Here is a 16429-nt window from a genome sequence, read left to right on the forward strand (position 1 = left end):
CTCTAGAAAGAGAAAGTATACATAGGGAAGTTAAACATGATTCTTGTTCAGGTAAGTTTCGTCTCTGACCTAAAAATACTAGTTATGAAGGTTTTATCAGTAGAAAACTAATCTTATACCACATGGGGTTCTCATGCTTTGCAGATACTAAAACAAGAATGGCCAAAACATTGGCCAACATTCATCAGTGACATAGTTGGGGCCAGCAGGACGAGTGAGAGCCTTTGTCAGAACAACATGGTGATCTTAAAACTGCTTAGTGAAGAGGTTTTTGACTTTTCCAGTGGACAAATAACTCAAGTAAAAGCCAAACACTTAAAGGACAGGCAAGTAGTGTTTTCTCCCCCATGTACTATACCTAAGTGGGCTGTTGCTCATCTGTTTTATCCACCAGCTTTCCTTGCAGATATTTGGAGGCAATATATTGCAACTGCCTCTTTCCCTAAACTCTAAACAGAGCTTATCTGTCTCTAAGTTTGTGATGTAGAAATAAAACTATTTTGCAACTTCTGCTCTTAAAAGATAGACTGCAGAAGCAATACAGTAAGCCCACAACTTACATGGGGGTTTCGTTCTAGGGATCGTGCCTAAAGCCAAAATTGTATATAGTCCAAGAACACATTGGGTTCAATGGTGGGTGGGATTGCCAAAGTCTGTTTTCCCCTGGATATTTAACTATTTGCCAAGCGTGCAAGCTGAATATGCACAAGTTAAATGCACGTGGGATGTGGGTGGCGCTGTGGGTAAAACCTCAGTGCCTAGGACTTGCCGACCGTATGGTCGGCGGTTCGAATCCCCACGGCGGGGTGAGCTCCCGTCTTTCGGTCCCAGCTCCTGCCCACCTAGCAGTTCGAAAGCACGTCAAAGTGCAAGTAGATAAATAGGTACCGCTTTATAGCGGGAAGGTAAACGGCGTTTCCGTGTGCAGCTCTGGCTCGCCAGAGCAGCTTCGTCACGCTGGCCACGTGACCCGGAAGTGTCTCCAGACAGCGCTGGCCCCCGGCCTCTTAAGTGAGATGGGCGCACAACCCTAGAGTCGGACACGACTGGCCCATACGGGCAGGGGTACCTTTACCTTTAAATGCACGTAAGTTGCAGGCTTACTGCACATATCTGCAGGTTCTTGCCTTTGCTTGAATTGGTACTTTGTAATCTGCTGGTGTTTGCTTGGGCTATCCTGCAAAACCTCTAAACAAAAGTCTAAACAAGTCTAAACACCTCTAAACAAAAGTAACAAAAGTCTTTGCAGTAGTATGACGTATCAAACATGGTAGAGGCATTTTATATTGCAACTTTTAATGTTGCTTTTTAATCTAATGTTTTATTATGTTTTTTTATTTGTTAGAGTGGCTGGGGCAACCCATTCAGATTGGCAGAGTACAAATAATAAAATTGTTGTTGTTGTTAGTTGCTGATTTTCTCTCTCTATTTCTTCTAGTATGTGCAATGAGTTCTCACAGATATTTCAGCTGTGTCAATTTGTGATGGTAAGCTTTATTGCAATATAATCTTTGTAAAATGGTCACATTATTATAAAGACAGATTTGCTTATATGTAGCTTTGTTAACAGGAAAACTCTCAAAATGCTCCCCTTGTTCATGCGACTTTGGAAACTTTGCTTCGATTCCTCAACTGGATTCCACTGGGCTATATTTTTGAGACCAAGCTGATCAGCACGCTAATATACAAAGTGAGTATTTCCTTTAAACTAAATAACCACGTGAGCCTAGGACTTGCCGATCAGAAGGTTGGTGGTTCGAATCCCCACAATGGGGTGAGCTCCCGTTGTTCGGTCCCAGCTCCTGCCCACCTAGCTGTTCGAAAGCACGTCAAAGTGCAAGTAGATAAATAGGTACCGCTCTGGCAGGAAGTTAAAGGGCGTTTCTATGCACTGCTCTGATTCACTAGAAGCAGCTTAGTTATGCTGGCCACATGACCAGGAAGATGTCTGCGGACAAACGCTGGCTCCCTCGGCCTATAGAGCGAGATGAGCACATAACTCCAGTGTTGACTGGACCCTAATGGTCAAGGGTACCTTTACCTTTTACCTAAATAACCACTGAGAGGGAAAATGGGGTGCTGATTGTAGCTACTAAGTGAGTACCTAACTTCTATGCATATTTTTTTCTTTCACAGTTTTTAAATGTCCCTATGTTCCGAAATGTCTCCTTGAAGTGCCTCACAGAGATTGCTGGTGTCAGTGTAAGTCAGTATGAGGAACAGTTTGTCACACTCTTTACCTTGACGATGATGCAGCTCAAACAGGTAATTTCTCCTCCTCCTCCCAAACTTATATTTGAGTGGGTGGCAGTTCTTACTCTGAAGCAGTTGGTTCCTCTCAAATTCTTCAACTGGATACCAAGATTTCCCGTGCAGGCAACAGCTTGTTCATTGGGAGTAAATTGTCAGGCCTGGTCGTTGTCCTCTTCAGATCACCACACAAACGCTTCTTGTTCTTTTATAACTTTTTATTGTGTATTAACAAAACAGTCTTATAAACGGTTCTTAAATATTATTTCTCTCTAAATATTATTATTATTATATTAAATATTATTTCTCTCAAAATGGTGAAGGCGCCCTTCCCTTCGCTTTCCCGCTCTTCTAACCTCATGGCTAAAGCTGGCTTGTATCTCCATCTCCTCCGAATCTGAGCTAGAACTTAACCCTTGCCTTTCCTGTGAACAGCCAGTCCCTCCCTGTTGTTCCTCTTGCTCTCTTCTATTAGATTCACTGCTCTCCTTCCCCCCTTGGCGAATGCTTTCTCCCTCTGAGAAACTGGAAACTTCTAACTCTTCCCTGACATAAATCTTGTGGCATCCCAGTATTTTTTCCCCTGTATGCAACATTCGAGGAGTTAATGGATCTTATCAGTATGCCAAGTTGTGGATCGTATGCCAAGTTGTGCAGAAACATCCATGTGGGGTGAAATCTCATTGATCTCAGTGGAGCTATTTATGGCAGCAATCCAAAGTGAAGCAGGCCAAAGTGTGTGTAGTTGATGACACCACTGGCATTTACATGACTGCCATATTATAATTTTGAGTTCCATTCTTCTTAGATGCTTCCTTTGAACACCAATATTCGACTTGCATACTCCAATGGAAAAGACGACGAGCAGAATTTCATCCAGAATCTCAGTTTGTTTCTCTGTACCTTTCTGAAAGAGCATGGTCAACTTATAGAAAAACGTTTAAATCTAAGGGAGACATTAATGGAAGTAAGTTTTCCCAGTTTGCTTGCTTCTTATTTGTATGTGTTGTTGTTTTGGTGTCCTTTGTATCTCATCGTCTTTACTGAAAAGTAAATTGGGTCAAGAACTGAGTAAAGCATGATGGCAGACTTAACTTGGATTAGTAGACAGGGTAAATTTGTGTCTCAAATGTGAGCTCCTTTGCCAGCTGCACGGTTGGCTTGGTCCCAGTATTTGTGTTTGGGCTGTGCAGTTCTCAAAGGGAGTTTCTCCAGCATTTCTAGTCTGGTAATCGTTTACCTTGTGAAATAGTAAGACCTCTTTCTCCTGCTGTCAGTACTTAGTGCTGACACAATGCCAGTTGCCCTTTCGTATTCATTCTTAGGATGTGAACTTGTATTTTTTTGGGCTGAGAACTTAGTCAAAAGCATTTTTGAGATGCTCCACCAAAAACCGATCAGATCTTAAAGTTGCCAGTTTTTATGTATGCTTAGCCCTTTCATATGTCAATTAAGTAATCACCATACATTTGCTTTAGGCCCTTCATTACATGCTGCTGGTATCTGAAGTTGAAGAAACTGAAATCTTTAAGATTTGTCTGGAGTACTGGAATCACCTGGCTGCTGAACTATATAGAGAGAGCCCATTTTCAACATCTGCTTCGCCATTACTTTCGGGGACTCAGCATTTTGATGTCCCTCCCCGGAGACAACTTTATCTTCCTGTTCTGTCTAAGGTAATAGGAATCTTCCAACTTGCTTATAATCTCTGTCATAGTTGGGCTTAATCATTGTTCTGAATGTCTGGTGGCTTGATTTATTCAGAAGCAGTTCCAAAATCATTTCATAGGAGTTTACTGCTTCAGCTCGTAAAGTTTGGGCTTATTTCTCTGAATAATAATAATAATAATAATAATTTATTATTTATACCCCGCCCATCCAGCTGGGTTTCCCCTAGTATTGTGAAAAATATTAGGTGGGCTTTCATGGTTCATGGCGCTTAAAATAAAAACAGTATCAATCCTTTATGAAGTCACAAGGTAAGAAGCCTGCTTGCTGCAGTCAGATGACATTAATTGGAATGTGTGCCTGCCTCATGGTGAGTGCACCTGCTGCTTGTTAAAAAAAATAAGTGTAAAGATATTTAGCAATATTCTTGTACGGAAAACCTAGGAATATACAATTTGTGTGTGTTCCTTTCAAATATAGGTGCGGTTGTTGATGGTTAGCCGCATGGCAAAACCAGAGGAAGTGCTTGTTGTAGAAAATGACCAGGGGGAAGTTGTCCGAGAATTCATGAAAGACACAGATTCTATCAATTTGTACAAAAACATGAGAGAAACACTAGGTAAGTTAAAAAATAGTTGCCTGCAACTGCATGATCATCCCAGAGCCATAAATGTGTCTTTGTAAACGATTTAATGCAGATTTGTTCTACATTCTTCTGTCAACTATGATTTTAATTTCAGGTAGTGCATGCAGTCCTTATTAGATAAAGTCTTTATGATATTAGCTCTGTCTTGGTGGTCATCCTGTGCTTGGAAAATTAGGTCACAAATGCCTACAGAAGCCTAGGAGACCAACTAGGGCCTATATTGCTTTTAGCTAATGCATGCTTAATATTAACTCTATTTTTTAAGCATAGATTTTTCTCTGAAACCCTGAGAATATGTAATGCTCATTTTCATAGATGACCAATTTTTCTTTTTCTAGTTTACCTTACCCATTTGGATTACGCAGATACTGAACGAATAATGACAGAGAAACTTCACAATCAAGTAAATGGTACCGAATGGTCATGGAAAAATCTAAACACTCTATGTTGGGCCATAGGCTCAATCAGTGGGGCAATGCATGAAGAAGATGAGAAGAGGTTTCTTGTAACAGTAATAAAGGTATTTATTAAGTTTCTACACTGCTCTTCATCTGAGGATCACATGGCAGTTTACAATATGAAAACACAAAAATATGTAATATAGGAACAAACAAAAACACGACCCAGCCACCCCCCCCCACACAGTTTAAAAGGCCATCAATTAATTAGCCAAAGGCCTGGGAGAAAGAGAATGTTTTTGCCTGGCACCTATATGTAACAAATGTGCTGTGTGAGCCTCACCGCGGAAAGTATTCCACAAATGGGTAGCTACTGCAAAAAAGACCCATTCTCATATTACCATCCTCTGGACTTCTTGTGGAGGAGGCACACAGAGAAGGGCTTGAAATGATTATCTTGGTGTCCGGGTTGGTTCATTCAAACCGGCAGTTTGAATTGGGACCAGAAACTAATTGGGAGCCTGTGCATTCGGGCCAGGATTGGTGTAATGTGCTCAAATATGGCCGCTGAATTCTGCAGCAGTTGAAGTTTCTAAACCATCTTCAGAGTCAGCACCATGTATAGCATTCAGCTGGATAGAGAAATGTTAGTAGCTCTTGGGGGAAGCAAACCAGATTTTCCAGAAAGAGGTGCAACATAGTCTGTTTTAAAAAGTAGTATCTGAACAAAAACCTCAGTGCCTAGGACTTGCCAATCGCATGGTCGGCGGTTCGAATCCCCGCAGCGGGGTGCGCTCCCGTTGTTCGGTCCCAGTGCCTGCCAACCTAGCAGTTCGAAAGCACCCCCAGGACTGCTTACCAGCGGGAAGGTAAACAACGTTCTGTGTGCTGCGCTGGCTCACCAGATGCAGCTTGTCACGCTGGCCACGTGACCCGGAAGTGTCTGCGGACAGCGCTGACTCCTGGCCTATAGAGTGAGATGAGCGCACAACCCTAGATTCTGCCAAGACTAGCCCGTACGGGCAAAGGTACCTTTACCTTATCTGAACAAAAGTTTTAGGGAATGCTAATCTTACCAGTGGCCAGAGTTAACTCCAAGGAAGGCGGGTAACACGCAGCTTCTGTTGCTGATGCAGCCTCAATTATTGTCTTGGAGTCAACACACTTAAATGTAGACATGCTAGTGGCGGTTCAAATAAAATAACTGAAGTTATTTTAAGACTTGTACAACACCTTTTGATGGAAGATCCTCAAGGCAACTTGCAATAGATTGTAATAATGCAAAAGAACCCCATCAAAAAAACCACACACACACACACACATCCCAGTAGCCCTTAGTGGGGGCCAGAGTGTGCTTCCCTTCTATTTGAGAAAAGGGGAAGCCTCTACGGTAATGCAGGCATTTATTGAAAAGAAAAATGAGGACTTTGTAGAGGTTCTATAAAATATTCTGGACGCTGCAAACTGTGAATAGAAAAAATGCTTTTAAATTTAACTTCTAACAGTGCAACTCCATCTTTCTTTCTTTCTTTCTTTCTTTCTTTCTTTCTTTCTTTCTTTCTTTCTTTCTTTTTGTAGGACCTTCTGGGACTTTGCGAGCAAAAGCGAGGGAAGGATAATAAAGCTATTATTGCATCCAATATAATGTATATAGTAGGGCAATATCCAAGGTTTCTGAGAGCCCACTGGAAATTTCTGAAGACTGTTGTTAACAAGCTCTTTGAATTTATGCATGGTAATTTATCTGGAATTCTCACTTTGTTTTCACAGTAACAAATATTTCTTGCAGTCTAAATTTTGAAATAGTTAACTGCTTTTGATCCTAGACTACCTTAACATTATAAGACTTTGAGAAGCAGGAATGTGTTCATTTGACTCAAGATTCTGAGTAGCACCTCTATTCCAATTTCATTTCCTTAAGCCCCAATAGAAGACACGAAAATATTACTTAAATTTAGGAAAGAGAAATAGGCCAACTTTTGCAAGATTTCTGTGGAAAGATGAAACCTGAGAAACAGCAGCACGTTGTATCCAGTAATTTTTGGTATCCACAACTTTTCTCTTGCTCTGCTATAGAAACCCACGATGGTGTCCAAGACATGGCTTGCGATACTTTTATAAAAATAGCGCAGAAATGTCGCAGACACTTTGTTCAAGTCCAGGTGGGAGAGGTCATGCCATTCATTGACGAGATCCTGAACAACATTAATACAATCATTTGTGACCTTCAACCACAACAGGTATGTCACTCAACTTTATAAAAACAGGAATATAGAACCTTGGGCCTGAGGGTGGACGCATCTGTTGCTCTGTCAATTTTGCCTCTGCCCACTGATAATGTAGCCCCTATAAGGTTTTGACCTATAAAGTAGTGCAGCCTTTGAGCTGATAGTTTCTCCACCCCTGACTTAAAATGAAAGATGTATGGAGAAAGCTTGGAATGAATTCTGTGTCAGTGTTTTGCATATGAAGGAGCTCTTGCACTCACAGAAGAGCACTTTTGGACTTAAAACAGTGGTTTTGGAGCTTTGGGACACATGTGCATGGTACAAAGCAGTGGCAAGCTGCGAATGGCTGGTTTGCTGTTAAGTTCTCCTCTGCCCAAAATAGTCCTATAGCATTCACATCTAGATAGCTATATGAATACCAAATTTTCTGCATAGTAAAGTAGGTGGTCTTTGTTCCATATTTGGAAATCTGACTCCTTGGTGCACTGTTAGCCTAAGTTCATGTGTGCTCTAAATTTATTTGTTAATCTTTTAAGTTGTGTTTTTAGGTTGTCCTAAAAAGGCCCTACTTATTTTTGAGCAATAATAATTCACATGTTTTAGAGGAATATGCAGCTTCACCGTTGAACAGATAATTTAAATAAATGCACCTATTTTAAATACCAGTCTGAAATGCATGTATAGGCCTACCATATTTTAGCATATTCAGCTATATGTTTTGGTACATTTGATACATCAACTAGGTGCATACTTTCTACGAAGCAGTTGGATACATGATTGGAGCACAGACTGACCAGACAGTACAAGAGCATTTGATAGAGAAATACATGTTACTTCCTAATCAAGTATGGGACAGCATAATTCAACAGGCCACAAAAGTAAGTATATTCTCTATTGGGTTTCCTTTATTTTGAACATACAGAGACACTTGCATATGTGAGCGTGTCATGTGAGCCACAACAAAATGGCTGCCATGATGGCTTGACCAGCCACAAAATGGCTGCCATGGCAGTGGTCACCCAAATCAGTGGTGCTTCAAATAATTTACTCCCAATTTTCAAAGCTTTGATTGCCCCGAGTTGTGTAAAGTTACACGAACTACTTCATTCCATGTATAGATCTAAAACACATTAATTTTACTTTCGGTTTTACCATTCGGCCTCATGTAACTTGCAGTTTCTGCTTCGCCATAGCAAAATTGTAGCAACCTTCATAGATCATAGTGGACAAAAGGAGTATATATATATTTTTCCAGTTCACAGAAAGCTGATGAAGCATGTCATTACTAACTTTATGCATATCATTTGGACCCATCCTTTGGTGGGCAGTGCTGAAATGAGATTGACCTGCCTTCCAAGACTCTGTGGTGGAATTCTATGGAGATGTGGTGCGAAATATGAGAACATTTGCTATGTGTGTGAGAGAGGCATCGGCTAATGTGGCTAAAGGCAGCCGCCTTAAGCACTGCCCCGCCCCAAACTTACAAGCTGCTACCACCCTCCTAGTAAGCAAAATGCAGGCTAGTAAAGAAAAGAGCAGGTTACAAATGCAGCTGATAGAAGAACCACCCTGGGATCTACTGGTATAGGGTGGTATCCAAATGTAATTAATGAATTAATAGAAAAGGCATGGCTTCATCAGTCTGCCATTTCTGCGCTGGGAATGAAGGAATTAATTCTGTCTCTCTGTCCCCCCCCCTCCCCAAACCAGCAGACTATTTTCATGCTGGCCAGGAGGAGGAAAAGAATTAATTTATTACTATTACTGTTACTATTATTACATTTTGTTTTAACGTAGTGTTCCAGGTGACATGCAACACAGCTAAAAATGATAGAATAAAATACCGAATCAAGTAGCAGAATATATATATGGTTTACTTCTGTTCCACAGAACGTTGATATCCTAAAGGACTCTGAAACTGTTAAGCAATTGGGGAGCATTCTGAAAACAAATGTGCGGGCGTGTAAAGCTGTTGGGCATCCCTTTGTGATTCAGCTGGGCAGAATCTACTTGGATATGCTGAATGTGTACAAGTGCCTCAGTGAAAACATTTCTGCAGCTATTCAGGCAAACGGTGAGTATTACTGGCTTTAACATAAGTATTTGGAGTATGCAGAGGCTTCACAGGCTACCCCAAAAGCCAGAACTTCTAGCTTCTGCCTTAGCAGGGCAGCGGGGAGCCTTCATCCTGCTGCCCTGCGGAGGCTTCGCGCGGCTATCCCTGTATTTTGCGGGAGGTGGGGGGAAAGCCAGGAGGCTTGCATTCGCTGAAGCCAGGAGGGCAAGAGGAATCGGTGTGCACCAATCCCGCTTGCTCTCCTGGCTTCAGGGATAGCCCCGCAAAGCCTCCTGAGCGAAGAGGGAGGAGCGCTCCCTCCTCACTCAGGAGGCTTTGCGTTGCTTTCTTATTTCTTGGTTTTCCTCCCCTAAAACTAGGTGCGTCTTATGGTCCAGTGCGTCGAATAGAGCGAAAAGTACGGTAGCTTGGGTAAAAGACACGGATGAAGTGATGGAATGGTGTATGTTGTTTGAAAAGCCAAGGGTGGTTAGTACAAGATTAAATTTAATGAATGGATAGGATAGGGGAACCCTTGCATGGTGTGGTCACAGAACTTACTACAACACATCAAATTGCCTATATAAGAATCAACATGGTTTCACACGAGGAAGCATTGCAGTACAAAAGCAAGTGTTAAAGGCAGGACTTTTTTTTGAAAGTGATGCTCCTTTTTCAGCTTGCTGGCTTTGATTGTTAAGATGGGGAGTTTCTTTAATGGTCATACAAACTTCCATGAAGGGTTGGTGCATATGCAACTTTACCAATTCCTTAACCATTGCTAAGACAAACTTTTAACTTGCTACTAGTCTTTCTTTCTTTCTTTCTTTCTTTCTTTCTTTCTTTCTTTCTTTCTTTCTTTCTTTCTTTCTTTCTTCTGTGTTTGAAAATAGATTAACCATGGTTAAAGTCAGTGTTGAGGAAAGCCTTCACAGGATGGAGTGGGAAGGGAGATGGGATTTGTACCAAGGATGGTATATGTTGTCCAGTAGCCCCTATAATAAACGGGTCAGAACTTTTACTCTGAGGTAGAATTGTAGAGTTGGAAGGAACCCTGAGGGTCATCTAGTCCAACCCCCCAACCCCCCGCGCAATGCAAGAATCTCAACTAAATAATACATGGTCCAGCCTCTGCTTAAGACATTTGTTTCTATAAAGTTTTTGGAGCTTATATGAAGTTCTTGTGATCTTAATACTGGATTTTGAAATTGTTCTGTTGGAAAATTGCTGTTTAAAGTTCAAATTGATTTTTACAAGGTTTGGACAGCTGCTTGCTTTGCCTTGGATTTTATCTGCCATATTTCATTGTTTTATTGGTTTTAGATGGGGGGGGGGATATTTTTGGATTGTTTTACAAAGTATGTATTCCTGGTTTGTAACTGACCTCAAACTCTTCCAGGAGAAATGGTTACGAAGCAACCTCTGATCAGAAGTATGAGAACAGTAAAAAGGGAAACTTTAAAACTAATTTCTGGCTGGGTGAGCCGATCCAATGATCCTCAGATGGTAAGTGGACTTCTCAAGTGTCAGCAACCTCAATGAACGGCAAATGCACACTCAAACGTATAGTAGGCCTTGTGTTACAGTACAACTGTTTCTCTCTCTTTAGGTAGCTGAAAACTTTGTTCCGCCTTTGCTGGATGCAGTTCTTATTGATTACCAGAGGAATGTTCCAGCTGCCAGAGAGCCTGAAGTGCTTAGTACAATGGCTATCATAGTAAACAAGCTGGGAGGACACATTACTGCTGAAATACCTCAGATATTTGATGCTGTCTTTGAATGCACGTTAAATATGATCAATAAGGTAATTCACAAAGTCCTGCAACAAACAGGAATGCTTTGAGTTTCTTCACTGCTGTGAACCACATTCAGTTGTCTCCGTTTGAAATTGTAGTGTTCCTTGTAAATGTATGTGTGAAGCATTTATAGGCTGCTGCTCATGAAGAGGCTTGCCATGTAGTGGCTGTTAGAGCTATTCTTCTTGGAGGTGGAAATAAAATCTTAAGAAGGAGACTTATAAAAAACTTACTGGTTGCCTTTCTGTAAAAAGAAAGGCAAAATACTTAAGCCTGACTTATGTAGGGTACCTATCTCTGAAAATCTTGCCTGAATAAGCATACCAGAACTTTAAACTGAGAAAAATGTTCTGACAGTTCTCCATTCATTTCATGACTTATTGAATTCTTGCTGTATTCAGTCATTCACTGGAAACAACTTTAAGGAAACAATTGTTTTAACCATTGTTAAAAAGGATAGATTAAACTAGGCTGTAGAGTATAGTTTAAAGTTTTGGTCTGTCTCAGGTATGCACTAGTGCTGAAAACTTGTAAATAAAACCATGATTTGAATTGTTTTGAAACTTCTTTCAAAATTTGGTTTGGGCTCTTAAACAACTGTGGCAGCTGTTGTGCAGCTGCTGCCCTAGATTATTTTACTTTGGGGTGCTTTTTAAAGTAATGTGAAGTTCTAAAAATTTGTTTTGGTCAGACTATATTGTGTAACTTACATTATATTTTTTTCTGTTTTCTCCTTCCTCTGCCATTAGGACTTTGAAGAATATCCTGAACACAGAACAAACTTTTTCTTGCTACTACAAGCAGTAAACTCCCATTGCTTCCCAGCATTCCTGGCCATCCCACCTGCACAGTTCAAACTAGTACTGGATTCTATCATTTGGGCTTTCAAGCACACAATGAGAAACGTTGCAGATACAGGTGACTTATCCTAATTTTCTGAACTCTTATGCTTGAGTAAGTCAGCTAATTGTGCTGAACTATCCTCTGCCTAGAACATGTGGGCATGTAGATTCTTACCCAGGCACCCCCAAACTCAGCCCTCCAGATATTTTTTGGGACTACAATTCCCATCATCCCTGATCCTGTTAGCTAGGGATGATGGGAGTTTTAGTCCCAAAACATCTGGAGGGCCAAGTTTTGAGAGGGTGTTCTTATCTATTTCTGAAAAGAGGCTGTTCTATATACCCGCCTAAACAGATTTGAAACTTGATTTAAGCTTCCCTCAAGAATTTATGGGAATTCTATTGAGTCCAGGTTTGGTGAAGTGGACACTCCAAATGTGTCCATTCATTTTAAATGTGGTAGCAATGAATCTGATTTGCTTCTGTGTAGCTCATATACTTGATGTACTTCACTTGGTTTCTAGAATGCATAACTTCTACAGGCACTAAAATTTTGAATAGCTTCATGTACTTTCTTCTAGGCCTTCAGATCCTTTATACACTTTTACAAAATGTTGCACAAGAAGAAGCTGCTGCCCAGAGTTTTTACCAGACTTATTTCTGTGACATTCTTCAGCACATTTTCTCTGTTGTAACAGACACGTCTCACACTGCTGGTAAGTAATTGTGGAGTGGGATGGAAGACCTGTACGGCTTGAGCTACGGTGAGTTCATTGGCTGTATACATTCTAATCTGAATATTACTCTCCTTTGTGTGCTTTCACCAGGTTTGACGATGCATGCATCAATTCTTGCATACATGTTCAACTTAGTAGAAGAAGGAAAAATAAGTACTCCTCTAAACCCTGGAAATCCAGTGAGCAACCAAATGTTTATTCAGGAGTATGTTGCTAATCTCCTTAAATCTGCATTTCCTCATCTTCAAGAGTAAGTGTGTTTAGAATTAAAAGGTTAAATAGCACTTGAGTGCAACTACTAGTGGTCTTAATTGCTCTTCTCTCTGTGTCTCTTTTTTTTATTACTTCAGTGCACAGGTTAAACTGTTTGTAACAGGACTCTTCAGTTTAAATCAGGATATTCCTGCTTTCAAGGAACACCTTAGGGACTTCCTGGTACAGATAAAGGTATGTCTGGAATTTCCTTTCTTACTCTGAATGCATATGGGACTTCAAGTAGACTAAACTATGGGGCTTTTTGTTGTTGTTGAAACCTATGTATTGCTAGTTTCTGTCATGCTCCATTGATTGGTATGCCAAGTCAGTTGCTAGATGATTTTACAAAACAAAAGCTCTCTATTTGCTATATTGATGCTGTGAATTTTGTCATATTGTTAAAGGTAGCCAACTTCTAAAGTGCTAGGGTAACTTTAGTTTCTAATTCCAACCTGCAAGGAGACTAATGCCCATACACCTAGTATATTGCCCTGTGATTATTGTGTGCTTTTCTTTACTTACTCTTCAGTTAAAGAAAAGAACACGTAATTTAGCTTTAAGGAGTAGTCTTAAGCAAAACGACAAGTACTTGCCTTAAAAAGCTTCCGGTTTAATTTTTGTGACACGGTAGAAGGGCAAAAACGGGGGAAGAATAAATGTAAAACTTAGCCCTTTATCGAAACAAAACTAAAGGGTTCAGTCAAAGGTTTCATGGAAGAGGTAGGCTTTGACAACATGTAATAAAAGAGAGGGAGCGCTATATAGACTTGGATGGAAGTATGTTGCTTTTACATATGAAGGACAAGCAAGGGAGAGTAGTTGGAATCACTTAAGGGAACAGGAGACTTGAGGGTGATTGAGTTGGAGGACCAAAAATATAAGGGCAGAACTATCAGGTTATGAAAAGGGGATATGCACTAATTGTGGCATTTGCTTTCTAACATGTGAAGTCACTGTTCTGTTTCAAACATGCAGATGCCAATAAGGGCACTATTGAATGTGGTTTTTAAACAAATTATTGCATAAAATTATCTCTCTCATTCTCATATATATATGAAGTTCTGCAACTTTGCATTGTAACTGCCTTCTGCCTTTCTAGCTTTGAATGATCTTTGCCGGATGTTTGGATTATAATGGATTTTCTCATCTGCTTTATTCCCACAGGAATTTGCAGGTGAAGACACGTCTGACTTATTCCTGGAAGAAAGAGAGACAGCTCTTCGACAGGCTCAGGAGGAGAAACACAAACTTCAGATGTCTGTCCCTGGCATCCTTAATCCACATGAAATTCCTGAGGAAATGTGTGATTAAAAAATAACCAGTTGCACTGTTTTCTTTCTGTACAGCTGCTTTGTTGTAAAAGAAAACAGGACTTGGATATTTGTTGACCAAAATGATGCCAATTTGTAAATTTAAGATGTCACCTAGTGGCCCTTTTTTCTTATGTGTTTTTGTATAAGAAATTTTCTGTGAAATATCCTTCCATTGTTTAAGCTTTTTTGTTTTGGTCATCTTTATTTAGATTTGCATGAAGTTGGAAATTAAGGCATTTTAAAAATAAAAAAAAACACTTCATGCCCATTTTGTGGCTAAGGGTAAAAGAGGCAAAACATATAACTTGTAAAGTCTATTGCAAAATTATACATTTTCCAGTTAGAACACAGATTTTTTTTTTCAATTAGGGAACACTTTCTTACTAGCCTGTCCTGCAGTCTAGAAGAAAAGGGTAAATGAGTATAGTCCATCAGATTAATTGTTAGGTATAGGATGGTGAGTGCTGCATCAGACATGAGCAGCTTTTGGGCTGAGTGGCAAGGCTAGGCTTACTGGTATTTGCAAGTTGTATGGCAAGTTTGCAGCAAGATCATGTGCATATCATCCCATTGTAAAGCAACTTGGAAAAAAAGAGTATGGGAACACAGTACAGTTAGTTATTTTTACACAGTTCTTTTGTTTTTGTGTGTGTGCTGTCGCTTTGTCGACAACAGCTTTTTGTTTTCCTCAATGAGGAGTGTTGCTCATTTGTGAGCCTTCATTAACTCGAAGTGAAATGGTTAAAATATTTATCCTGTTAGACTAGGCTGCATCTTTTTAACAAGCTCATTAAAGAAGAATTCTGGCTTTTGAGATGACTTCTACTAATTACATTGTTTACCATGCTGTAGTGCTTTAAGAACACTACTTAAAAAGCAAAATAAACTTGGTTTACATTTATTTTCCTTTTCCTTGGCTTTATTCTTTTATTGGATTAAATGCTCTGATCACCTTAAAATTCAAGTAGAATTTAGAGTAGCAGAAGAATCCCGTTACGGACCCTGCAAGACCTAGCAGGGACTCCCATAACGGCCGTGGGACCTTCCTCTGCAGGAAAGTGGCTCTGCAAATTGGTTCTTTAAACGTAGGTTTTCAACACATCTCCCGAAATGGCCTGCCCAGCATTGTCTTTTTTCCCCTTTAACCCGAGTTTTTGTGGCTCTTCTCAAGCAGTGTGTAATATGACCAAAAACAAAAAAATTAACATTTGGCAGTATCAATGTTACTTTTGCTTAACATTTCTCCGGAATTTCTCTTCTGTATATCAAATGCCAACTTTGTCTTGGTTTTCCTGGGACGGGTGGCTTCCATGTTGCCTACAGTCCTGAGACTGTCTCACTACTTTTTTTAAAATGCAACATTCATGTGCCGTTGTTAAAGAAAATGAGGGTAGATGATTAGTGTTAATCTTTTTATATAAAATTTGAATATCAAAATAAAGTTGTATTGTGCCTTTATTATCCATTCAGAATTTTTAGTTGGAAATTCTTCATTTTAGTACCTATCAAAGCAAAATAACACTTAAATCAAATTCAAGTGCTTTTAATGCTTGGTATAAAATACCAAAACTAGATTGAGGTTCCAAAGTGCTAAGTCGACTTCCGTTTCCAACAAAAACTTTTTGCGCAGCATACTACTTGAAATCAGTCTGCGTCATATGCCTAAGATGGCAGGCGTGGACACAGTGGAGGACAAAATAAATTAATACGAGAAGCAAATAATGAATGCTGTAGGAAGTGTGAGTAGTGGAGAATCTGCATAAACACTGGGCATTGTATACATTATGGCAAATATATAGTAGCAGCACATTTTTGTGACCCAAAAATGTCACAAAGGAGGGGGGCCACGGCACAGGGTGTTTGCAGACTTTTTCAATGGTATTTCAAATATATGCATTTTCACTTAAACGTGTGGTTCGCCTGTACTTCACTCAGTCTTAGAAGGCTGACGCCAGCAGTTCAGGGTCTCACCACAAGGGGCAGTGACAGATTCCAGCAGTTCCTGACAGAAGTCCACCTTGACAACCTTTCCAGGCTGGTTAGTGATATGAACCAATTCCCACCCCCCCCGCCCCAGAAAAAGAAAACAATTTAAAAGGCTATAAATAGTTTAATAAGTCAAAGGCCTTGTTATAGAGGAATATTTTCATCTGGCACCTAAATATATGTAGCAAAGGGACCAGGTGAGCCGGCTCTGGGGAGAGCATTCCACAAACGGGGAGCCACTACAGAAAAGGCCC

General features: G+C 40.2%; 1 protein-coding gene and 1 long non-coding RNA gene across 4 annotated transcripts in view; both read left to right on the plus strand.

The window, feature by feature from the left end:
• XPO1 (exportin 1) overlaps positions 1–15090 on the plus strand; it is a 38880-nt gene extending 23790 nt beyond the window's left edge. For all 3 annotated transcript variants that reach the window (XM_081903783.1, XM_081903784.1, XM_081903785.1), the window contains 20 exons: positions 7–51; positions 145–326; positions 1439–1487; positions 1571–1690; positions 2137–2265; positions 3059–3217; positions 3729–3926; positions 4399–4537; positions 4903–5084; positions 6541–6697; positions 7039–7202; positions 7934–8068; positions 9081–9264; positions 10646–10752; positions 10856–11050; positions 11792–11960; positions 12466–12600; positions 12712–12871; positions 12972–13068; positions 14041–15090. In XM_081903783.1, the coding sequence (XP_081759909.1) occupies positions 7–51; positions 145–326; positions 1439–1487; positions 1571–1690; positions 2137–2265; positions 3059–3217; positions 3729–3926; positions 4399–4537; positions 4903–5084; positions 6541–6697; positions 7039–7202; positions 7934–8068; positions 9081–9264; positions 10646–10752; positions 10856–11050; positions 11792–11960; positions 12466–12600; positions 12712–12871; positions 12972–13068; positions 14041–14187 (2853 nt within the window). In that variant the 3' untranslated portion in view covers positions 14188–15090. The remainder of the gene's footprint in view (positions 1–6; positions 52–144; positions 327–1438; positions 1488–1570; positions 1691–2136; positions 2266–3058; positions 3218–3728; positions 3927–4398; positions 4538–4902; positions 5085–6540; positions 6698–7038; positions 7203–7933; positions 8069–9080; positions 9265–10645; positions 10753–10855; positions 11051–11791; positions 11961–12465; positions 12601–12711; positions 12872–12971; positions 13069–14040) is intronic.
• On the plus strand, positions 339–1432 carry LOC309366045. The gene is made up of 3 exons (XR_014166437.1): positions 339–731; positions 1099–1198; positions 1232–1432. It is a non-coding gene; the product is annotated as an uncharacterized lncRNA (long non-coding RNA).
• Positions 15091–16429: the final 1339 nt, after the last annotated feature.

Source organism: Podarcis melisellensis (genome assembly GCF_964234715.1).
Source record: "Podarcis melisellensis genome assembly, chromosome: 3".
NCBI classification, from domain to species: Eukaryota; Metazoa; Chordata; class Lepidosauria; order Squamata; family Lacertidae; genus Podarcis; species Podarcis melisellensis.